Here is a 25,284-nt window from a genome sequence, read left to right as displayed (position 1 = left end):
GGTGAAAAAGGTTCAAAAGACATGGATGTTTTACCAGCAGTATGTGCATTTGTGTTTTAAAAATTTTTATTTTTTTCCATTCTTTGATTATGTTTGCTGCAGATATTGTGCCAACAGTAAAAAAGCACTTCATGACCAGTGCTGGCCAACACCACCGCTCAACAGTAATGCCCAACTACGAAACAGGGTGCAACACCAGGGCAAGCCAGAGGGGCGGATACCTGCCTGTGGAAGTGCTATGGTACATGACGTGCACTATGATAAAGGGCTTCAGCACAGCTGCTGGAGCAGTGGCACCATGGCCTCTGCCTAAGCCGATAGCCGACTGCGTGTTGCTCCTTAGTGAATACTCTCAAATAAAGCTTGGTATAAAACAAGACAATTCTCTCCAGAATGGCTCCATTTCCACACAGGTGCTTGCAGCATCCCACACAAATCCACTGTCCAGACTCCATGATGGTGTTCACCACCACAAATGGGCTGCTTGGTGGACTTCTGTGATTTTACATTGTCCAGTCATAAATTACTCCAAATCGATCATTCAATCACTGACTGATCCACATTAACCAGATACACAGCTGCCACTCACTTGGTCTTGGGCACCACTAATATCTCGTCACCATCTTGGATGCTGTAGGAGTGGAGAGCTCGGGTACTGTATTTCATTTCCTCCGGCCCGAAGGCTAAGCCTTTGTCGATGTAATAGAGCCTTATAGTGCTGGCGGGTAAACTGACGACTGATGCCACGTGTTTCTTCAGCTCTGCTACCGTCTGATCCAAGCGGATGTTCACCTAACAAAAACATCAGACAACATTCACTGGCATGCATGCTACAGTAGAATATGCTTAAATTTCAAGACTGTCATGCAAATACGGCTATAAACACACATGGTACTGGAATCAGTAATAATAGCAAAATTGCTACCAAAGTGCAAGCATAATGGAATTTAACTATTAAATGATGGGAACTAAAAATCATGAACCACCAAAGTGGTAATGAAGGGTTCAAGAATTTCACTTCTATCGGCACAATACAAATGCCCCGGCCGTCCCTCTAAATCATGGCCCCAGTTCAGAGAAAGAAAACCCACAAAACAGAATCGGAGTCCTATTCTATTATTCTTAGCTGGGGTATTCATGCGACTGGCCTGCTTTGAACACTGTAATTTTTTCAAAGTAAATGCTTCAGACCCTGCGGGACACTCAGCTAAGCGCATTGAGGGAGTACCGAGAGGCAGGGGCTGGGACAGACGGCAGCTCGCATCCCGGCAAGTAGTCACCTCGATCCAAGACCCAACTACGAGCTTTTAACTGCAACAACTTTTGCACACCTATCAAGGCTCTCCACATACTCATCTGCCATTTGGCATGACCAAATCGGCAGGCCTTTGCCAAATAAACAGCAGTAAAGGACAACTATATCAACAATGGTTATGAGTGCGCATACAGATTGTTTTCAGCATTGATCCAAAATGGCGGCCGTAACTAAGTGGAAGTGACGTAGGGCCACCGTACCTACAGTGAGGAAAATAAGTATTGAACACCCTGCGATTTTACAGGTTCTTCCTACTTAGAAATCATGGAGGGGTCTGAAATTTTCATCTTAGGTGCATGTCCACTGTGAGAGACAATCTAAAAAAAAAAAAAAAATCCGGAAATTATAATGTATGATTTTTTTTAATCATTTATTTGCATGTTACTGCTGCAAATAAGTATTTAAATACCTGCCAATCAGCAAAATTTCTGGCCCTCAAAGACCTGTTAGTCCGCCTCTAAAAAGTCCACCTCCACTCTACTCATTATTCCAAATAGAAGCACCTATTTTAGGTCGTTAGCTGCATAAAGACACCTGTCCACCCCACACAATCAGTAAGACCTCCAACTACTAACATGGCTAAGACCAAAGAGCTATCCAAAGACACCAGAGACAAAATTGTAGACCTCCACAAGCTGGAAAGGGTTATGGGGCAATTGCCAAGCAGCTTGGTGAAAAAGATCAACTGTTGGAGCAATTATTATAAAATGGAAGAAGCGAAACATGACTGTCAATCTTCCTCGGACTGGGGCTCCATGCAAGATTCCACCTTGTGGCGTATCAATGATCCTAAGAAAGGTGAGAAATCAGCCCAGAACTGCATGGGGGAGCTTGGTCAATGACCTGAAGAGAGCTGGCACCACTGTTTCCAAGGTTACTGTGGGTAATACACTAAGATGTCATGGGTTAAAATCATGCATGGCACCGAAGGTTCCCCTGCTTAAATCAGCACACGTCCAGGCCTGTCTTAAGTTTGCCCATGGCTATTTGGATGATGCAGAGGAGTCATAAGAGAAAGTTATGTGGTCAGATGAGACCAAAATAGAACTTTCTGGTCTTAATTCCACTCGCCGTGTTTGGAGGAAGAAGAATGCTGAGTACCATCCCCAAACACCGTGCCTACTGTGAAGCATGGGGGTGGAAGCATCACGCTTTGGGGGTGTTTTTCTGCACCTGGGACAGGACGACTGCACTGTAATAAGGAGAGGATGACCGGGGTCATGTATTGCGAGATTTTGGGGAACAACGTCCTTCCCTCAGTTAGAGCACTGAAGATGGGTCGTGGATGAGTCTTCCAACATGACAATGACCCGAAGCACACAGCCAGGATAACCAAGGAGTGCCTCCATAAGAAACATATCAAAGTTCTGGAGTGGTCTAGCCAGTCTCCAGACCTAAACCCAATAGAAAATCTTTGGAGGGAGCTCAAACTCCGTGTTTCTCAGCAACAGCCCAGTAACCTGGCTGATCTAGAGCAGATCTGTATGGAGGAATGGGCCAAAATCCCTGCTGCAGTGTGTGCAAACCTGGTGAAAAACTACAGGAAACATTTTCAACTCTGTAACTGAAAACAAAAGCTACTGTACCAAATATTAACATTGATTTTCACAGGTGTTGAAATACTTATTTGCAGCAGTAACATACAAATAAATTATTTAAAAAAATCATACACTGTGATTTCCCGATTGTTTTTTAGATTATGTCTCTCACAGTGGACATGCACCTAAGATGAAAATTTCAGCCCCCTCCATGATTTCTAAGTGGGAGAACTTGCAAATCGCAGGGTGTTCAAATACTTATTTTCCTCACTGTATAGCTTCAGAGGAGTTATTATTAGGTTCCAATAACATTGTTTTCAATTGAAGAAGTGTTTATTTCTCACTAGCTTTTACATAATACAGTGGGGTAAAAAAGTATTTAGTCAGTCCCTGATTGTGCAAGTTCTCCTTCTTAGAAAGATGAGAGAGGTCTGTAATTTTCATCATAGGTACACTTCAACTATGAGAGACAAAATGAGAAACAATTCCAGGAAACCACACTGTAGGATTTTTAAAGAATTTATTTGCAAATTATAGTGGAAAAATAAGTATTTGGTCACCCACAAACAAGCAAGATTTCTGGCTCTCACAGACCTGTAACTTCTTCTTTAAGAAGCTCTTCTGTCCTCCACCTGTTACCTGTATTAATGGCACCTGTTTGAACTCATTATCTGTATAAAAGACACCTGTCCACGGCCTCAGTCAGACTCCAAACTCAACCATGGCCAAGACCAAAGAGCTGTTGAAGAACACCAGGAAGAAAATTGTAGATGTGCACCAGGCTGGGAAGAGTGAATCTACAATAGTCAAGCAGGTTGGTGTGAATAAATCAACTGTGGGAGCAATTGTAAGAAAATGGAAGACATACAAGACCACTGATAATCTCCCTCGATCTGGGGCTCCACCAAGATCTCATCCCGTGGGGTCAAAATGACCATGAGAACGGTGAACAAAACTCCCAGAACTACACAGAGGGACCTGATGAATGACCTGCAGAGAGCTGGGACCAAAGTAACAAAGGTTACATACTACGCAGAGAGGGACTCAAATCCTGCAGTGCCAGGCGTGTCCCCCTGCTTAAGCCAGTACATGTCCAGGCCCATCTGAAGTTTGCCAGAGAGCATATGGATGACCCAGAAGAAGATTGGGAAAATATCATGTGGTCAGATGAAACCAAAATAGAACTTTTTAGTAAAAACTTAACTAGTCATGTTTGGAGGAAGACGAATGATGAGTTGCATTCCGAGAACACCATATCTACTGTGAAGCATGGGGGTGGAAACATCATGCTTTGGGGCTGTTTTTCTGCAAAGGGGACAGGACGACTGATCCGTGTTAAGGGAAGAATGAACGTGGCCCTGTATCATAAGATTTTAAGCCAAAACCTACTTCCTTCAGTGATAGCACTGAAGAGCAACACGGCTGGGTCTTCTAGCATGACAATGATCCCAAATCAGTACCGCTCGGGCAACAAAGGAGTGGCTCCGTAAAAAGCATTTCAAGGTCCTGGAGTGGCCAAGCCAGTCTCCAGACCTCAACCCACAGAAAATTTGTTGAGGGAGTTGAAAGGACCGTGTTGCCCAGTGACAGCCCCAACAACATCATGCTCTAGAGGAGATCTGCATAGAGGAATGGGCCCAAAATATCAGCTAACAATGTGTGCAAACCTGTGAAGACTTACAGGAAACCTTCACCTCTGTCATTGCCAACAACGATTATGTTACAAAGTATTGAGTTGAACTTGTGTATTGACCAAATACCTTATTTTCCACCATAATTTACAATACATTCTTAAAAATCCTACATTGTGATTTCCTGGATTTTTTTTTTTCTCCTCATTTTATCTCTCCACAGTTGACGTGTCCTATGATGAAAATTACAGACCTCTCTCATTTTTTCTAAGTAGGGAACTGCACAATCAGGATCTGATAAATACTTTTTTGCCCCACTGTATATGAGAAACATGTATAAAACCACACAAACAAAGCGATTTTGGAGAGACCACTGTGCACCTCTACTTGATTGGCTGTCACACCCGCAACTCAAAACAAAACTGCAACAGACTGAAACAGAATGTGACTTTTTAAACTCTTAAATAGGTAAGGTTCCACGTCTTTGAACTTGTCCAAGGTCTGTGTCCCAAGATGTTCCTGTAAATGTGAATGTAATGTAAATGTGTAAATGTGAATGTAAATGTGGCAATAATAGGACTGGACTGATTTGACCCTGCGCTGTCCTTTGGGTCTTCATATTAGGGATGTTACGAGAGATGCCTTTTTCCATTTGCGAAATATAGCGAGGATCATCCCATTTTGTCCATGGCTGATGCTGAGACCCTGAATCATGCTTTGATTTCTTCCAGCATGATTATTGTAATGTCCTATTTTCAGGGTTGCCACAGTCCAGTATCGGGGGTCTCCGATTAGTTCAGAATGCTGTTGCCAGACTTTTGACACGGTAGCAAATTTGACCACATTACACCTGTTCTGGCATCCCTCATTGGGTACCTGCTCTGTGAGATCAGACTTTAAGGTTTCTGTTATTAGCTTATAAAAGTTGTTCATAGACTGGCACCGACCTACTTGGTGATCTGATAAACCCTATGTATCGTCCCAGTCTTTGCATTCACATGATGCAGGACTGCTTTGTGTTCCGAGGGTAAGAAAAGTCTGTGGGTCAAAGGGCCTTTTCGCTCTGTGCCTTAGTATTGTGGAATGGTCTCCCAGTGTCGATAAGACAGTCTGACACTGTGGAGGACCTTCAAGTCAAGACTAAAGACACATTTTTTCCCTTCAGGGCTATGGTTAATACAGTATGTATTATTCTATTCTTTTAAAATTTTATTCTTTCATTTTTGCTTTTTTTAAATTGTGTTTTTAAATTTGTCATTTTGAATTAATTTTAAATTGTTTTTGAACTGTTTGGTGCTTTGTGTGAAGCGCCTTGGGGCGATGTTGTTGTGATTTGGTGCTTTTATAAATTGAATAAATTGAAATGAACCTGGCTTATGCAGAGCACAGACACACGGACGGGATGCAAAGCTTCTGCAACATTCAATGGTCATATCTGATGGCCTCAGGTAAAAATTAAAAGGTCATTATCCTTTGAAAGGGTGTATTTTTATTATCAGGTGCATAAAACTATACTAAATTGATCATATTTATCACATTTTTGGGGGGGAGACAATATACAGTATCATTCTACAAACATATTCATCATGACAGGTCTACTACCCTGTCACTCACAGTGAGTTTACAGTGTATCATATGCATTAGATAAAGGGTCTCCAACCCTGCTTCTGGAGACCACCTGACCTGCATGTTGTCCCCATGTCTACCTGCTCTACTTACACCTGATAAATTATCTCTGGTGTTTCCCTACTCTTGATTGGCTGGGCACACCTAACTGAGTTAATTATCATTGGGTGGAGTAGGGACAGGTGTAAACCATGCAGTGCTGGTGCTTTCCAGGAGCAGGTTTGGAGACGCCTGCCATTAGATATTAACGGACCTGCTCCACTGTTTCCTCATAGTGTACCTCCACCTGTGCAGACAGCGAGGGTCGGAGAATCAATCTCAGCCAGTGGTTCAAGTTTCCCATACTTGGTTACTATGGGAATGGTATCTTGTTAGAAAGAGAGCACAATGTGTCAGTTTCTGAACCATGTGCACAACACAACACAAACACTCACTATGTTGATAGCGTGGTGAGACAGTGCAGCGTACCTGTAAGGCAGTTCCTCCTCAGGGTATCTGAATAGTAACGGATGAAGAACCTCTCTGCATCTTCTCGCTCACTGGCAGACACAATGCTCCCATTCAGCAAAGAAATGGAAGGAAGCCTGAGGAGAAGCAGAGAACTTACATTCAGTTATAGGGTACGACATGTAGTTGAAGCTGTAGCCAACCTTCAGTGTGGTAAATTGTTTCTGCTGTTATACTGATAACTTGACATGGGGGATGAGAAGGGATGTCACTGAAAAAAGAAAAATAAATACAGTAAGAAAACAAGGGAGCGAAAATGTTGAAAGCTGGGAAGCAATTTATAAACAGCCCTAATTGTGCATACATTCAAACATCTTTGCATTTCCTCTAACAGCAGCAGATGCCACATCAGATTTGAATACTTTTAGCAATTTGTAGATGTGAATGATGTCCATAAAGCCAACAAGTAATTTATTACCTGTTTAGTGGTAGTGCTACCTAGCTTAGTCACTGCAATGGCTCTACATGCTCCCTTAGCAGGTTAGCATGTAGCTGGGTTAGAAATTACACCGTTTACATTGGTTCAGAACCAAATAAAGTATTCTGCCCAGCGGCATCCATCAAGTAACATCATGCTGTTGCCCAGTTAGTGCTTTTATAATCCAATTAATGTTACAGTTTTTCATTTTGCATTGTGCAGGTCAGCCATGTTCATAGCTGAAAAAACAGTTTCACTCAAATGGACTACAAAAGCCAAGAGGATGAAAATTGTTGCAAGGGCAGCCAGAAGGTATGAGCAGTGAAAACTGCATTGGGGAGAGGCAGCTGGACAACCATTGCCCTTGACACAACAGGGTCTCCCCCAATGACCCATATATACACCCATCAATTCTAACCAACATGTCCATTAAAGTCTACTCCAAACACAACCCTTTCTTCCTCTGGTATACTCTCCAACATTTCAACTACCCAGGTCTTGGCAGTAATGCTGCAAAATCTGTGAACATTGTCATCACTCCATAAAAATTATAATTCAACATGCAGATCCACCTCGGATCTGCTGTGGCGACCACAAGTAAAAAGCAAGGGAGTAGCTGAAGGGACACACACACACACACTAAATATTAGGGTGGGTATTGATTTAAATTCAATAATTGATTCCGATTCCGATTCTTAAGATTCAGAATTGATTATTTGATTCACTATCAATTTGGTTTAGTGTTTATAAGACTGTTTTTTGAGCTGTTACCTGATTGTCTAGTGATGCAACATATTAATACTAGTATTATACTGAGATCTGACAGCAAATTAATCAAGTACTGGTAGTTAATAATGATGGCTATAAGACTGATGGCACAGACCAAATCCCCTCTCAGAATGACAGATTAGTATTTTTATTTACAACATGCTGTAGAGCAGGCCGATCTGCTCTGTCTCAGCCTGATCCCATCAGATCTCAGAAGCTAAGCAGTGCGGGACCTGGTTAATACTGGATGGGAGACCTCTTTGGAACACCAGTGGCTGTGTGTGTTCAGGTAAAACTGGAATTGTGTCAGGAAGGGCATCCAGCGTAAAACTTATGCCAACTACCAATGCGGATCTGGCTGTATCCGCTGTGGCGACCCCAAACACGAAATGGGAACAGCCGAATGGACAGCAGCTGTAGAGCAGAATTACTGAACAGATCCAAGGCAGCCAAAAGAGGGCGCCAGAGGTCTCTACACCTGGTTCATTGCTCCTGACACAGTTACATTTTTACACGCTTCCAGTTTTGGCCTGATGCCTTGTTTCCTTTGGGCTTTAAAGTAAGGCTGTAACAAAAATAAAAAAAAACTATGGCTTTACTTCACAAAATTTGGCCCTCAAAATGCAGGCAATAGTGTTTCAGAGAGTTATAAATTTAAAAATGTTCCGTGGACAACGGTCTGGTCTCCTCCACAAATACTCACATCTGTTAGCGTGACACGCTGCAGCAGAACTTTACCACAGCCGCACAGCCAGCGCTTTGGGAAAAGTCCACACCAGAGAACCTTTGTGCACACCAGAGAATCTTCGTGCACTGCCCCACAGAAAGGCACGTTATGACAAGAAAAAAAAAAACAAACAAAACACAACTACTGTGTGAATTAAATAACGATCACTGTTTAATTCACACAGTAGTTTTTTCCATTTAACAGCGGACGATTCTGTTTTCCTGCCCGCAACAGACAAGAGTCCGGTTGTCATGATTGACATCTTAAATTGTGGACACCCAGCTTCTAATCAGAAACCAGCAGATCATTTCTCTAATCACTGCAGAGAAATGAATCATTTTCACACCCTTGGAAACCAACAGCCCAACAGCAACGTAATTTTCTCAGGCATGCTGTTATAACGCTGGGCGAACAGTGCAATATATATATATATAATATATATATATATATATACATATATATATATACATATATATATACACATACAACATAATATATATACACATATATACACGAGTATAACATACATACATACACACACCATGGTCAGTGAGAATTCCATGTCTAAACCGGCGTGCATTATTTTTCATGTATACGCACACGTAGTTCGGCGAGTTAAGTCACTGTAATAATCACTCCGCTCTGGTCGTCACCATAGCAATGCGCAAATCATTTGGCGCAGATCAGCTGTGTTTTGACAGGTGAAGGACAGAAATGCGATAAAACATGGATTTCCAAGTGAATTTTAATATTTTTGAATTTTAACATTTGAGGAATGGGAAGAGGAGGAGAGCAAACGAGAAGAACAGCCAAAGCAACGGCATAAAGATTTAACATCGGACTAACTGGACAAGATTGAAGACGGGAAAGAAGAAGAGAACATGAAAAAAGTTAACTTAAGTAAATACTGTGTGTGTTAGCTAGCAAGCGCCTTGGGGCAACTGTTTGTTGTGATTTGGCGCTATATAAAAAAATTGATTGATTGATTGATTGATTAGCTCACTGTGTGGGACCATGGTATAAGCGGATTAAACAGCTCGAAGCCATGCATTATACGGTGTGAATGCGCTTTGCGTCGTGGTGTTTTAGACTCCGCGTCGTGCATTCAAACCATATAATGCACAGCTTCGAGTTGTTTAATCCTTATACAGTGAGGAAAATAGTATTTGAACCCCTGCGGATTTTGCAAGTTCTCCCACTTAGAAATCATGGAGGGGTCTGAAATTTCATCTTAGGTGCATGTCCACTGTGAGAGACATAATATATATATATATATACATACCTTTTTTTTTTTAAATCTACCTTATTTATCAATCTTATTTATTTATTTAAATCGATCTTTGGATGTATGAAACGATCTGTGGTAATTAAAATGAAAATGATTTAAAAATCAGCGAATCAATCTTTTCAACCCAACACTACCAAAGATATCTTGATCGATTCCGGAAGCAATGGCTGACCGTGGGGTGACTGACAGGCCCAGTCTTGACGCACACCGTTTCTGACAAACGCTGCATGCGGTTGCTGTGGGAAGCTTCTGCTGATTGGGATCTTTTTTTTGTGGTCCTGCAAAACAGAAGCTGAGCAAGGAACCATAATGTTTGGGTTTGCAATTGTCTTGTATCAAAACTGAGATCCAGTTTTCAATGACTTTCTGGACTTGGCCATTAAAAGTGTATCTGTACTGTTTGTGGTGAAAGTGTCAAACTTGTAGAGATATTCATTTACCTCAGCAGTCATGACATGAGATCATCCCCAGGGAGGGGCTTATGGAGTCATGAGATCATGGTGTTTAGAGGTGTATAGTTGGTACAACTATATACAGGTTATTAAGGTTAGACCTTACTTGTGTGAAGCACCTTGAGGCAGATCGCTAAGATACAAGGCAGTTTTATGGTGTGGCAGATGTGGTGACGCACTGCACCAGTGCATGTTTGCAAACCTGACATGATCTATTTGTACAATATATGAGATGCAATTTATTTAACTGTAAGTTCACAAGAGTACTACAGTTGCACATCATTCAGCACACTGCTAGTGTTTGCACACAAAAAAAAACAAAAAACTTTCCCAATTACCACAAAGGAGTATTACTTTCACATAACAGACTCACTGCGCAATCATCAGCTGCGTCGCTCTAGTTTGGTGTAAGTCTGCAGTAAGGGAATGCCCTGCAGTCGTACCTCCTCCAGCTTAGGGAAGAAATTCAGCTTCTCAATATCCTCCCATCGGTTAAGACCTGAACACACATCCATAAACGTTTCTAGCGGTTAGGGTAGAGAACCCAGATAGAACGTGTATAGGAAGAAAGTGCAGTGGCGACGAGTAGAGTTATCCCACATTATTGACGAATTTCAACTTTTGAGGAAAAATAAGTCCTCATGGCACAATCTGAAATACAATAACAAGTGGGTTACAAGGTATGCTGCTTTTGTGCACCTTCAAAGAATCCAATATGATAAAGGCATGCGATGAAGTAACACTGACCAAATAGCAAATTGTTTTTGTTCCTTCCACTGACAACAGAGTTTAAAAATAGCTTCACAACTGATATGCCCAAAATAGAAGCTATGATCCTGCAGATGAAACCAGATATCCATCCATTTTCTAAACCCACTTATGCCAGTAAAGGTCATGGGATGCTGCAGCTTTTACAAAATACAGCATACTCGCTTCTGCTACTTTTATTAACTATTGTGTTGTAACAGTACTTGTGGGATACTGTAATTTTGTAACATAAAAGGAAGTAAAAATTTTTTTTCCTGAAGTTAAATATTTAAAAAGCAAACTTACGATAGTTTTTAATTACAGTTTAATAATTACATCAAGTCAGATTCATAAATACAACCCCTGGCAAAAATTATGGAATCACCGGCCTCGGAGGATGTTCATTCAGTTGTTTAATTTTGTAGAAAAAAAGCAGATCACAGACATGACACAAAACTAAAGTCATTTCAAATGGCAACTTTCTGGCTTTAAGAAACACTATAAGAAATCAAGAAAAAAAGATTGTGGCAGTCAGTAACGGTTACTTTTTTAGACCAAGCAGAGGAAAAAAAAAATATGGAATCACTCAATTCTGAGGAAAAATTATGGAATCACCCTGGAAAATTTTCATCCCCAAAACTACCACCTGCATCATATCAGATCTGCTCGTTAGTCTGCATCTAAAAAGGAGTGAAACACACCTTGGAGAGCTGTTGCACCAAGTGGACTGACATGAATCATGGCTCCAACACGAGAGATGTCAATTGAAACAAAGGAGCGGATTATCAAACTCTTAAAAGAGAGTAAATCATCATGCAATGTTGCAAAAGATGTTGGTTGTTCACAGTCAGCTGTGTCTAAACTCTGGACCAAATACAAACAACATGGGAAGGTTGTTAAAGGCAAACATACTGGTAGACCAAGGAAGACATCAAAGCGTCAAGACAGAAAACTTAAAGCAATATGTCTCAAAAATCGAAAAATGTACAACAAAACAAATGAGGAACGAATGGGAGGAAACTGGAGTCAACGTCTGTGACCGAGCTGTAAGAAACCGCCTAAAGGAAATGGGATTTACATACAGAAAAGCTAAACGAAAGGCATCATTAACACCTAAACAGAAAAAACAAGGTTACAATGGGCTAAGGAAAAGCAATTGTGGACTGTGGATGACTGGATGAAAGTCATATCAGTGATGAATCTCGAATCTGCATTGGGCAAGGTGATGATGCTGGAACTTTTGTTTGGTGCCTTTCCAATGAGATTTATAAAGATGACTGCCTGAAGAGAACATGTAAATTTCCACAGTCATTGATGATATGGGGCTGCATGTCAGGTAAAGGCACTGGGGAGATGGCTGTCATTACATCATCAATAAATGCACAAGTTTATGTTGATATTTTGGACAATTGAAAGGATGTTTGGGGATGATGAAATCATTTTTCAAGATGATAATGCATCTTGCCATAGAGCAAAAAACTGCAAAAACATTCCTTGCAAAAAGACACATAGGTCAATGTCATGGCATAGGGTCAATGTCAATGAGCAGATCTGATTTGATGCAGGTGTTAATTTGGGGGAAAAAATTTACAGGGTGATTCCATAATTTTTTCCTCAGAATTGAGTGATTCCATATTTTTTTTCTCTGCTTGGTCTAAAAAAGTAACCGTTACTGACTGCCACAATCTTTTTTTTCTTGATTTCTTATAGAGTTTCTTAAAGCCAGAAAGTTGCCATTTGAAATGACTTTAGTTTTGTGTCATGTCTGTGATCTGCTTTTTTTCTACAAAATTAAAACAACTGAATGACACATCCTCTGAGGCCGGTGATTCCATATTTTTTGCCAGGGGTTGTATTTGGTCCTTCCCTGCGATTAGCAGAGCATGCAAACAATTAATGGCATCAGTGAATCTGCAAAATCTACTTAAGTAACTCTGTAAAACTATTGTACATTCAGTGCTGAAATTTTGAGTTCTGATAGATACAGTTCAGAACTAGAACTATATCTCCGCTAAGGCCACATACCGCTTAAAAATTCTTCTGGACCATGGATACAAAATATGTTCTGGATCAAATTCAAAACAAAAATCCCAAATTTTCGAGATCATTACCCTTTTGCTCAACAAGTTTGTCAGCATCCTCTCACAAACTTTTAGTTATATCATAAACATTCTACTGCATCTCAGTTTCAAAATATATTGCGTCTCACATCGATAACTGAATAGTTTCTTTACTGGAACATTATCTCTCTGCTCACCAAATGTAATTGAAATCTGTTAATTACTTTTTGAGTTCTTGTGCCAACAGGCAAACAGACAAATGTCAGTGAAAACATGACCTGTTTGTCAGAGGTATCATCCTATTTTTTGGCCATGCTGGTATTTTTTTTTAACATGAAATAAAAAAATAAAGCAGACAGGTCTATCCAACTGTTTCTGAAGCCTTGTTGTTGATCGTAGGGTCGTGGTGGCTACTAAGGCCACTTCTGACCAAATTAATTAAACAGCGTCAGAATTACAGCACTTTCTGTGGCCCTCTCTGTCTGTTATGGGACCAGTAGTATGACAATAAGTAGTAAGAAAGACAATGTCTGCTCAGCATTTTTACACAGCCAGGTGTATATTCATTATTTAAATTACAAGTTAGCGGATAAAAGTTCTTAAAGCTACAGTGTGTAAGATTTATGGGTACTTATCAGCAATAGTAAATATAGCATTCATCTGTTCATTACTGTAAAATTACCTGCAACAATAATTTGATGGGTTTTCATGAGTTCAGAATAAGCCCTTCCTACCTACATGAGAGCGGGCCCACTCATGAAGGTCGCCATGTTCCACTGCCACATTATACAGTAGCCCAGAAGGGACATACTTACACTGCTTTTTCCACTTTGAAGTACATCTGAAATGCTGAAGGAAAAAAAAAAAAAAAAAAAAAAGGAACAGGACTCAGTGGTTGCTCCCCTATACACAGTCTACTGGTTGCTAGTGCAGGCTAACAATTTTGAGAATCCTCAATTTGTAAAATGCAGGATCACATATTGCTTATCACAACAGAAGGCACCACAGCATGAATCCCCATAACTAAAGAACTGAAAATCATGGTCGGTGACACTATAATGCAATCTGCAACGTCATCCTTCGAAGACACTAAATCCTACACATTGTAGCTTTAATTTAAAGTATTCCTTTGCATGTGGAATATGCTGTTGTGTAGTAGTAAATCTCCTGGACCTGAGTTGTGCAGGCTGATACAGCGTAGGTTGGGGAAAAGCCTTTGCACAATATCCTTGCTGTCCTGAATGGAGGCCAAATTGTTGTTAGCCATAACCAAACGTTCAAGTTTGGGGAACATGGAACCAAACTTGCGAACTTCATCCCAGTCCTGGAGGCTGTTGTCGCTGATGTGAAGCAGACGCAGGGTGGGACAAGGGACAGTGGAGGCACTCACACTACTGTACTTATTAAGGCACAGGAACAACTCCTCCAACCTGCAGGAAAAAAAAACCCCACATAAAACAGCAACCTGAAACACTGCCATCGGGAGAAGCTCTTAAGACACCGATATAACCTGTCAGAGGTTTTCAGGATGCAAGCACAATATAATCCACCATATTTGATGAATTTATTTCAACTCTGCAGAGGAGGTTATGTTTCTGCCCCTGATAACTGGATCAATGCAAGTAAGACAGACCAATGAGACAAAAATACAACTTCTTTGGCAAAGTTGAAACATCAAAGATCAGCTACTGTATCTAGCCCAAAAATGAGCAATTAGGATCAAAGATCAACAAACAGGATCAAAGGTCAGTGATCAGGATAAAAAAAAATACTAGAGATGACATCAATGGTGTTAATGTCTCAAAATTAAAAAGAAAGGGACAGACGTAACATATCAACAGAGACGTAAACAAAAGACCGACCTTGGTGGAGGTTTGTCGTCTCGGGCTGCTGTTTAGATGTCTGTTGCCATTTTTCATTGTGTTCTTTGATGTCTCTTGAACCGTTAGACCATGACTGCTGACCTTTAAGCCTGATTGCTCAGCTTTGGTCATGATTTCTGACCTGTGACCCCAATCTTTGTTACTGATCCCTCATCTTTGAGCTTGATCAATTATCCTTGAGGCTGATCACTGAGGTCAGATCATGATTGCTGATACTTTGATCCTAACCACTGAACTTTTATCGCTCATCTTTCATCTTTGAACTTTACTGTGGAAATTATACCAATGTTGCCATTTTTCTGCCCATCTTGCTGCAAGATCAAAACAATTAGGATCAAAGGGCATATCTTTGAGGATTAAGAACCTTGCCCAAGGGCCCTTAGTGATTTCCAGTCAGGCTGGGATTTGAACCGAGGATCCTCTGGTCTCAAGGCCAATGCTTAACCACTAGACCATCACCTCCCCTTCCCCTAAAAGAGCTACTCTGTCTCAAAGGCAAGAACAAGAAAACTACTAAATTTTAGAAACTCCTCAAAATTCCAGAAAAAGCCCTGAAGAAGAGGAGAAACCCTGATCTTACTCTGATGTCTCCCGGGTGAGCAGCAGTACAGTGTCCCAGGACACTTGTGTGTTGTTGAGAACGAGGCGACGGACTGTGGAAAAGGCTTCAGCACATTGTGGTGCAAGGGTGATTCCTGCCAGGGGGTTGGAGCTCAGGTTGAGGAACTCCAGATTGGGGATGTTGGAAATTATTTTACTGATCTAAAACAGGAAAAAAGAAGAGCAGAACTGTATGTGAAATGTGACGTGCTTACAAAATGTGGCCTTTTCCATAGTCAAGAGTAAACCAAAAGTTGGATTAGACCTTTAGGGACACCCGTTCAGTCCTCTCCATCTCCCACCTTGTTTTTTTTAGCCCAATACAAGCCATTTAATATTGATCATTATCATATGGTATGGGATTTTGCCAACTTCTAACTGGCCCATTTGCCACTTTCTGAGCTGTACCACATGTCAAGTTGATCGCTGGTGGAGCCGAGTACACCAGCAGTCAAGGTCCGCATAACCACGGGTACACCTCATCAAAAGTCTATAATTGTGTAGTATCTGCTGATACAGATTCTTGATCCAAATACTAGTATTTTCCTATTATTGCACTTGCACAGAGCATGCTTTCAAGCACTTTCAAGTTAATCCAATGCAAATGCTTGACAAAGTAACAGCTCTCCCATACATTAAGAACAAAAAAAGAGAAAAAACACACACACACATAATGTTCAATGTTTTATTTAATTAGTTTTATTTATTTTCAAATTAAGTAAACAGATTTTCAAATCCTCTCAGTGTAGAATTGCAGTAGTAAAACTAGGACACTGAGTAATATTGACTGAAAGTTTCAGCTATTAAAAATACATTTATTAATTATTCTATGCCCACTTACTCCAATCAAGGGTCACCAGAGGGCAATCGCAGCAGTCACAGGGCCTGAGGCGGGGTACACCCTGGACAGGACACCGGTCAATCGGAGGGCCACATATCGACGGACAAACACATTCACCGATGTATGCACACTGGACAAATCAACCAATTTTGAGTCACCAATTCTAACCTGGATGATTTTGGAAGTGGGGGGCTTTCTAGTTATGTGCTGGCACAGTCTGTGTTACCAGGAAGAACATAGATGACAAAACGAAAAAAAAAAATGTAAGAATCAGCACCATGCTATAAAACAGAGCAAGTCTGATGTGCATCACTGATTATCTCTGTGAATAAAATGGACTTGCTGTGCAATTAAAGAAAAGGGGACAGTTTATGTACTTTTAGAACGTCTAACCAGGGCTCTGTGGAGAACTCAGCAGCCTCGTCAACAAGCCTTTCTACAGGACACAGTTCTACTACGATACCCCATGATCCAGAAAAACTGCAAAAACGGGATGAAATGGCATGCCCTGTCAGGCTGGCTTTAAAGAGCAAACCTGGCAACCCACTCAAAAATGAAACTAAAAGGTGCACCCGGCTGCGTTCTCAGCCAGAACCACAACAAACGCTGCTTTTGCTTCAAATTTTTACCCCGATGGAGCACGATCAAACAATTATCAAGCTGTACTCAGTAGGACTACTCCGTTTGAAGAGCATTCTTGCTGTTACGGCTATGAACACTGTTCGTAGTGACCGCATGTGACAGGAAATGACTCCATAGTGATGCCACTTTGGCAAATCGGGATGATTTTTTGAACAGCTCAAAATTTTCACCCCAATTTCAAAATTGGTGCCGATGATGGCTGTAAGGACTGCCTATACCAAGTTTATTCATGATCGACAAAAGATGGATCAAGGAGTTACATACCCTGATTTGCTAATTTGGATGAAATGGGAAGGAACAGCGGTATAACTGCCTGTTCACCCAGCATATGTGGAAAAAGTGAGAAGAAATGCACACTGATTGAATTAACCTGGTTTAATTTATCCAATACAGCCTTCATCAGTCCCGATTGAGATTGTGTCCATAGGATTAGGACATCCCTAGTCACGACATAAACACAACCAGCACTGCCTTTGTTTCTCTGCTACATTCACTTGGTGTCTCTTAAAGACCATGAACAAACTCACCTCATTCCAGTCCTGCAGCTTGTTATGGGACAGGTCCAGTTCCATGACATGTCCGCAGAAGGCAGCAATCTCAGATGGGTCTCCTGCTCGGGTGATTCCACAGGATTCCAAGACCAGCACGCTGGGTAAGTTCAGACGTTCTGGAGAGAAGGTGGGAGAGGAAGGAAAAGGAATAAAAGTATGTCGGCTAACGGGGAAAGATTGTCCAGTGAAAAGACACATTCTTTAACTTATTTGGGTAAATTCAAATCTCAAGTTTGTTAGTCTTACTATGGCATCACTATTCCAAGTACCCCCACTGCTCATGTATAGCCAACAGGAATCAAGACATCACACTACAATCTGAGAAACAGGTTTTGCTCCACTACCCCTTTCTGGTATTTTGGGACAAGTTCCACCACCTTGCTGCGTGCATGTTGGTTCTTTTTTGGGGGGGGGCAAAGTAATTGACCTGGTAGGCTTACGTCTACCAGGTCATTTAACTGATTTCTACCAAACATGCTATGTTCATATTAACCCTGAAATTGCCATTAAAAAAAATAATTTTGTTTTCAACACAATTTGGACCAAATGAGTCACACTCTTATTTGGACTCCACAATTGCCTTGCAAAGTCAGCCAGAGGTCCATCATTTGGGCAAAAGGTTAAGGACATTAGGGTGAATGTCAGATTGCTGTAGCCATTACTATCTTCATGCCCCCAGGTACCATTACCTAATTCTTATTTGAAAAAAAAAAAAAGAACAACAACAAAACAACTAAGAAAAGTCAAAACAGGTGGACTGAGTTGAAAGAGTTAAAGAGGATTAATAATAACTTCAAAAACTCTTCATATTGTATGATGGAAGGAAGAAAGAGAAACATCACAATGTTATTATTCAACTCTGGCTCACCTTTTATTGGTGAACCCTGAGGGCCAGCAGGGGGTACCACTAACACGACACCCTTACCAGGCCCTCGACAGCATGGGAAGTTGTCAAGGCTGTACTTTTCACTGATCACCTCCACAAATGTCCGATCCTCCCCGTCTTCTGTCGGCTCCATGACTCCCACCAACTTAAGACCTCCCCCCTCAGCCGGACAGTGCTGTAGGAATGAGATGGACATCCAGAGAGACTAACCACCTTTTGCTGTGTTATACAGAAAATGTTCAGTAGCTGTAGAGACTAGCACATCATAACTGTTGATTTATTAGTGAACGATGGTTTCTGAGTTTTTGCTTGTTTGCTTTATAATCAGCCTAGTTACAACAGTGTAGAGCAACTAGCTCAATGGGATGAGGAGTTGGCCTACCATATGTACAACCCCTGGCAAAAATTATGGAATCACCGGCCTCAGAGGATGTTCATTCAGTTGTTTAATTTTGTAGGAAAAAAAGCAGATCACAGACATGACACAAAACTAAAGTAATTTCAAATGGCAACTTTCTGGCTTTAAGAAACACTATAAGAAATCAGGAAAAAAAAACTGTGGCAGTCAGTAACTTTTTTAGACCAAGCAGAGGGGAAAAAAAATATGGAATCATGAAAAACAAAAGAACGCCCCAACACATCACTTGTATTTTGTTGCACCAATCTAGCTTTTATAACAGCTTGCAGTCTCTGAGGCATGGACTTAATGAGTGACAAACAGTACTCTTCATCAATCTGGCTCCAACTTTCTCTGATTGCTGTTGCCAGATCAGCTTTGCAGGTTGAAGCCTTGTCATGGACCATTTTCTTCAACTTCCACCAAAGATTTTCAATTGGATTAAGATCCGAACTATTTGCAGGCCATGACATTGACCCTATGTGTCTTTTTGCAAGGAAAGTTTTCACAGTTTTTGCTCTATGGCAAGATGCATTATCATCTTGAAAAATGATTTCATCATCCCCAAACATCCTTTCAATTGATGGGATAAGAAAAGTGTCCAAAATATCAACGTAAACTTGTGCATTTATTGATGATGTAATGACAGCCATCTCCCCAGTGCCTTTACCTGACATGCAGCCCCATATCATCAATGACTGTGGAAATTTACATGTTCTCTTCAGGCAGTCATCTTTATAAATCTCATTGGGACGGCACCAAACAAAAGTTCCAGCATCATCACCTTGCCCAATGCAGATTCGAGATTCATCACTGAATATGACTTTCATCCAGTCATCCACAGTCCATGATTGCTTTTCATTAGCCCATTGTAACCTTGTTTTTTTCTGTTTAGGTGTTAATGATGCCTTTCGTTTAGCTTTTCTGTATGTAAATCCCATTTCCTTTAGGTGGTTTCTTACAGTTCGGTCACAGATGTTGACTCCAGTTTCCTCCCATTCGTTCCTCATTTGTTTTGTTGTACATTTTTCGATTTTTGAGACATATTGCTTTAAGTTTTCTGTCTTGACGCTTTGCTGTCTTCTTTGGTCTACCAGTATGTTTGCCTTTAACAACCTTCCCATGTTGTTTGTATTTGGTCTAGAGTTTAAACACAGCTGACTGTGAACAACCAACATCTTTTGCAACATTGCATGATGATTTACCCACTTTTAAGAGTTTGATAATCCTCTCATTTGTTTCAACTGACATCTCTCGTGTTGGAGCCATGATTCATGTCAGTCCACTTGGTGCAACAGCTCTCCAAGGTGTGATCACTCCTTTTTAGATGCAGACTAACGAGCAGATCTGATTTGATGCAGGTGTTAGTTTTGATGATGAAAATTTACAGGGTGATTCCATAATTTATTCCTCAGAATTGAGTGAGTCCACATTTTTTTTTCCCTCTGCTTGGTCTAAAAAAGTAACCGTTACTGACTGCCACAATTTTTTTTTCCTGATTTCTTATAGTGTTTCTTAAAGCCAGAAAGTTGCCATTTGAAATGACTTTAGTTTTGTGTCATGTCTGTGATATGCTTTTTTTTCTACAAAATGAAACAACTGAATGAACATCCTCCGAGGCCGGTGATTCCATAATTATTGCCAGGGGTTATAGACCTGGTTTCAATTCCCAGGTATGCTGACTGTTTCTATGCTTGGACAAGTCCCCTCATCTGCAATGTCCCAATCTACCCAGCTGTAAATGGGTACCAGCCTTGACTGGGGAAGTAACCTGTGTCAAACTTGCAACAGACCCAGCAGAAATTGTAGACTGTCATCTGCATTACATTATGGAATCTGGGATATTCAGAGATGTTCCAAAACCAGTTGAGTAAAATAATTCTTCCACTGGGCCTCCTCCCAGCTGGACATGCCTGGAAGACCTCCATAGGGAGACAACTCGGGGGCATCTTCACCAGATGCCTGAACCACTTAGCTGGCTCCTTTTGATGCAAACAAACAGCGGCTCTACTCAGAATCCCTCTGGGATAGTCAAGCTTCTATGCTGACTGATATATTGTGAGTCTCGCCATCTGTCTCAGCTCTTACTACACTAATGCATTCTGGTTCAGGGTCCACAGAACTTCAGACACAGCCAGATTAATGAGGCTGTTGAAGTCAAATTCAAGGCTTATAAATTTCACAACTTTATACAGGAAGATGGAAGGAAAAATAAAAGTGGTTGCAGAGAAAATGCACATTTGATAAATGCAGGACAGATTGTGCATGAAGAATCCAGAATTAGTATTTGCTAGTAAAATCAGATACTGCCACAACAGCTTAAGATGCACGTAATATAAAGTTTGATAAATATAATTAATATTATATATAATTAATATGCAAGTTTGATAAATGTTTTATTTTGTTTTTGTAGAAGCAAAAAAAAAAAAAAAAAAAAAAGATGACACAAGCAGGGAGGAACCCAAGAATGTGTCAGCTGCTTATCAGCAAACCACAGAAACACGTTCCCATTTGTACTGAATATCTACAAAATTGCTCAGACCACAACATGTTGTACTTTCATAACAAAACTTGAAAATCAAGAAAACCTCTTGTTGAAATTCATCAATGAAGCTTATGTAATCAAAAACAACAGGTATGTGTTTTAAAAAGCAGACCATCTGCTGTGGGGAAACATTAATTATGTAGGTGTTTTCCAGAAAGAAAAGGATTGTGTTACTACATCTTAATTGAATAAAATGAACCTCAGTAGCCCAAGTTACATGTAAACACAATGCTAGTATGTAGCCAACTGATTAATAAAAAAAAAAAAAAATAAATAAAAAAAATCAGCTTTATGGCTGCTACTAACCAATATTTTTGTTTCCCACTAATCTATTGATTATATTCCATGATGATTTGCCATTACATTTTCCAACAGGCCAAGAGGACATGTTCAGAGGACTTGTATTTCATACCAACAGTCTGTTGTTCTGACAGTTAATTTTTAGTGACATAGACAAAGATTTATGTAAGTACTATTTAGGCCCTGAGGCCCATTGATCCCTCTGCTTATCACGGATTCTGTAGTAAGAAGCGGAGGAGAGGCTGCAAGTCTCCCTGTACACAACACTAGTCCATTGCAGCTTACTACAACACCCAAGAAATTATCCATTTAAAGCTGGGTGGACTGAGGCAATGACGATAGGGTCTTACCCAAGTACACAGACAAAGGCATGTGACCAGAAATCAAACCCAGGTCTACATATTGGTGGCCCAACTCCTTATCCCACTGAGCTTCCTGCTCCGCATATATAAACAAAGCATTGTCTTAAAATGCCTGATTTGAGAAGCAGAATCGAGAGAGTATATTATAGTTTTTGTTCAACAATTTAGTTGGAGGATTAAATTATTATAAAAATATTTACAAATTATTTTCTTGTTAATTATTTTTCCAAATCAACATTTTTCAGCACTGGTCTGCTGTTACACCAAATTTTAAATAGCCAATTAGTATTAATATGAATGTTTGATACTTTCAGACTGTTTGGGGGGAAAAAAAAAAAAAAAAATTCTGAAGTATGTGCATCATTTTTGACAGTTATCGCTTCTTAGACTTCAAAGAAGCTTACCTGCAGTTTCCCCCCAGTTCAGCCACTATCACTGGTCTTTGTCTGTTTCAGGACTGAGAACCTGTTGGGGGGGTGATGCTACACTTGTCATTCTGTCACAAATAAGCATATTTTCTCATTCATTTTTTTTTTTTAAGACAAAGCAGTTTATTTACAATAAAGATGTCTTCAGAGGTAATGCTGCTCACTTTTTGCTCAACTGTCACTGTAAAATGAGGGTTTGGATGGTCCACCTGGCACTGTAACAAACAAGGTCAAAGATTACATCTTGTTATTCATTAAACAATGTCAATATACAGCATTTAAAAAGGTCCACCCTCATATTTTCCAGGTTTTTGTTGAATAAATCCAGCATTCTCAAATGAGACACAAAAGTCACAGGTGGTAATAAATTATAATTATATATATATATGTATGTGTATGAAAAAATGGTATCATATAGCTTACCGTTCCAAGGGCAAATCTGCCTTGAACTCAAGAGCCACAGCTGTTTAAAATACACGCAAAACACCCCACAAATAAAATGTGTGAATTGCACATAATATTCACAATAAACAAGAGCATACAAGTCCATTAAAGATGGTGTAGGGAATGTCACATGTGCAAACAGCTAAAAAAAAAAGGTCATATATATATAGTACCTACAAAAGTAAGTAAAATACTGTACCAAAGTGAATATACTGAAATAACACCCCCTCAGTAACCACATAATTACACAAAAACTCAAAATAATAATTATATATATATATATATATATATATATATATATATATATATATATATCATACCTTGCCCATGAAAAATCTAATAAAACTGATCTGAGGGTCATTCTGAAGCTTTGTGACTAATTGCTGGGTCCTGGTGGCCACATATAAGGCAACTATAACTTCTATTTATTTTCCCTGTTACGTTTAAAGTGACATTTCAGTGTCTCATCTATCTTGAGAGAGAAATCTGTCCAATGACCTCCAAATAAAATTCTGAAACCATTAGCACTTCGAACAGTTGATATTTTGGTTGAAATAATATCTTTCAAGATAAAAAAAATAATAATAATAAATAAATAAATAAATAAATAAATAAATCAATATCTACACCGAATTAACTCCTCTCGAAGCACGGAGCCAAAACAGATGCTGCTGTAAAACACCAAACCTCGTTGAAAAAAAACCGCAGTATTTTGAAGCCTTTTGTTTATCGCTAACGAAAAACGTAGAACGGTTGTTAAAATATTACAAAACGCGACTCAACATGAGATTTTTCGTACGGCTGATGTTAGAATAACCAAGAAATGTGTACTCGAGTCAAAAATAATCATATTATAATCAGGGTCTTGGTTACAACATGGAGTTAATTTAATGAAAACGACGGCGACAACCAGCGGTAAATCGATAACAAAAGTTGATATACGAATGTAACAAATGCCCCTTGTTCCGTTTAATTTAAGACGAATTGATGAGAAAAACACGTTTATTGGTAAAACGTTTTAAGCATTATTGTGACATTAAAATAAGATTGATATGCCACAAGGAAAATTAAATGAACATATTTCAAATGGAATTCGGCGTACTTTTCATTCCAAAACTCACAACTCGAACAACTGGCTAATCCAATAGAAACAACGAAAACGATGTAGCTCATCTCTGCAGGTGAAAGAAAGAATATTTGGAATATAACAGAAATATGTAGAAACTGTGTTGTTGACAACAACCTACAGATCTGACCCGCAGCAGCAGCTCAATGTAGCCTGACACCGATTACAGCCACAAATACATGAACAATAATCTACATCTGATGACATGACGATAAAAACGCATTTAAAAAGGCGAAATAAACGGCGACAATTGTACATACCTGAAACGTCTATTTTAAATTTCCCATGATGAAAAACAAACCGGCTGGATATTTTTTTTTCTTGTGCTGCCCCCTATATCCGGAAGAAGATTAAAGAAGACAGAGAGAGAGAGAGAACAAATAAATACTATATTTAAATATTAAATTTTGTTCAATTACAATCTCAACGGATTTGGGTTGTAAGTTAATAAAATGAAATTCAATAAATAAATAACATTAAAAAAATGAATTTTGGTGTTTGCATTCAAAATGGTTGGAAAACAAAAGAAACCAAATTGCATTCTTGTTAAATATAACAGGCGACAGAAAACTCTCTCTGCAAGGCATCAATAAAGGTGGAGAGTTGGAGCATTTCCCGCCGTTAATAAAATGAAGCAATTAACATTTAACACAACAACAAAAATCGACAAATTGTATGCCCTTTTAATGTCGTGAGTTGCAAGATCGTAGAATTAAAATGGAGTTTATTTTATATTGTCACATCAAAGTTGCTGGTTTCAGCAATATGAAAACAAACCCACTTTATTTGTGGTTTTGGTTGTTAATCGTGAGACCGACCACCAGAGGGCGGTATTGTCATTTTCCTGTGTGTGATTTCAGGATATGGCACAGATTTGACCTTTGACTTTTACATTGACATTCAAAAACTGTGAAAGCAGCTTTTTTTTTATACCACAATTCATAAACTCTCGCTATGGCTTGAGATGGAAAAGGTAATACATAAAACAGTCAAGAATAAAGCAACAGAGTGACCGAATAATTGAAGAAACCTTTAAGATTTCACAAATACATCATTTCTACTTGGTTTTCATTCACTCCTGCTGCAAAATGCCTACATAGAATGCCAGTAGGGTAGAATTCCCAATAATTGGGGCTTGTGAGCCCCAGGGGTTATTCCACAAAGTGTGATCAACCTAGCCATGAATCCTGAGCTCCATATTG

General features: G+C 39.8%; 1 protein-coding gene across 1 annotated transcript; it reads right to left on the bottom strand.

Annotated features, from left to right (window-relative positions):
• Nucleotides 1-60: 60 nt before the first annotated feature.
• LOC117508114 (tubulin-specific chaperone cofactor E-like protein) lies at nucleotides 61-24,408 on the bottom strand. Its single transcript, XM_034167771.1, is given in 15 exon segments — nucleotides 61-792; nucleotides 6,364-6,420; nucleotides 6,422-6,454; nucleotides 6,557-6,603; nucleotides 6,606-6,694; nucleotides 10,644-10,659; nucleotides 10,662-10,769; nucleotides 14,251-14,507; nucleotides 15,541-15,722; nucleotides 17,571-17,710; nucleotides 18,463-18,655; nucleotides 22,489-22,549; nucleotides 22,644-22,727; nucleotides 22,936-22,975; nucleotides 24,343-24,408. Coding segments are annotated over 11 exon segments (1,287 nt in total). The 5' UTR covers nucleotides 18,614-18,655; nucleotides 22,489-22,549; nucleotides 22,644-22,727; nucleotides 22,936-22,975; nucleotides 24,343-24,408; the 3' UTR covers nucleotides 61-585.
• Between the last annotated feature and the right edge of the window lie 876 nt (nucleotides 24,409-25,284).

This window comes from Thalassophryne amazonica, chromosome 4, assembly GCF_902500255.1.
Source record: "Thalassophryne amazonica chromosome 4, fThaAma1.1, whole genome shotgun sequence".
NCBI lineage: Eukaryota > Metazoa > Chordata > Actinopteri > Batrachoidiformes > Batrachoididae > Thalassophryne > Thalassophryne amazonica.
Note: the sequence above shows the minus strand (reverse complement) of the source record. Positions and strands in the feature narration are given on the sequence as shown.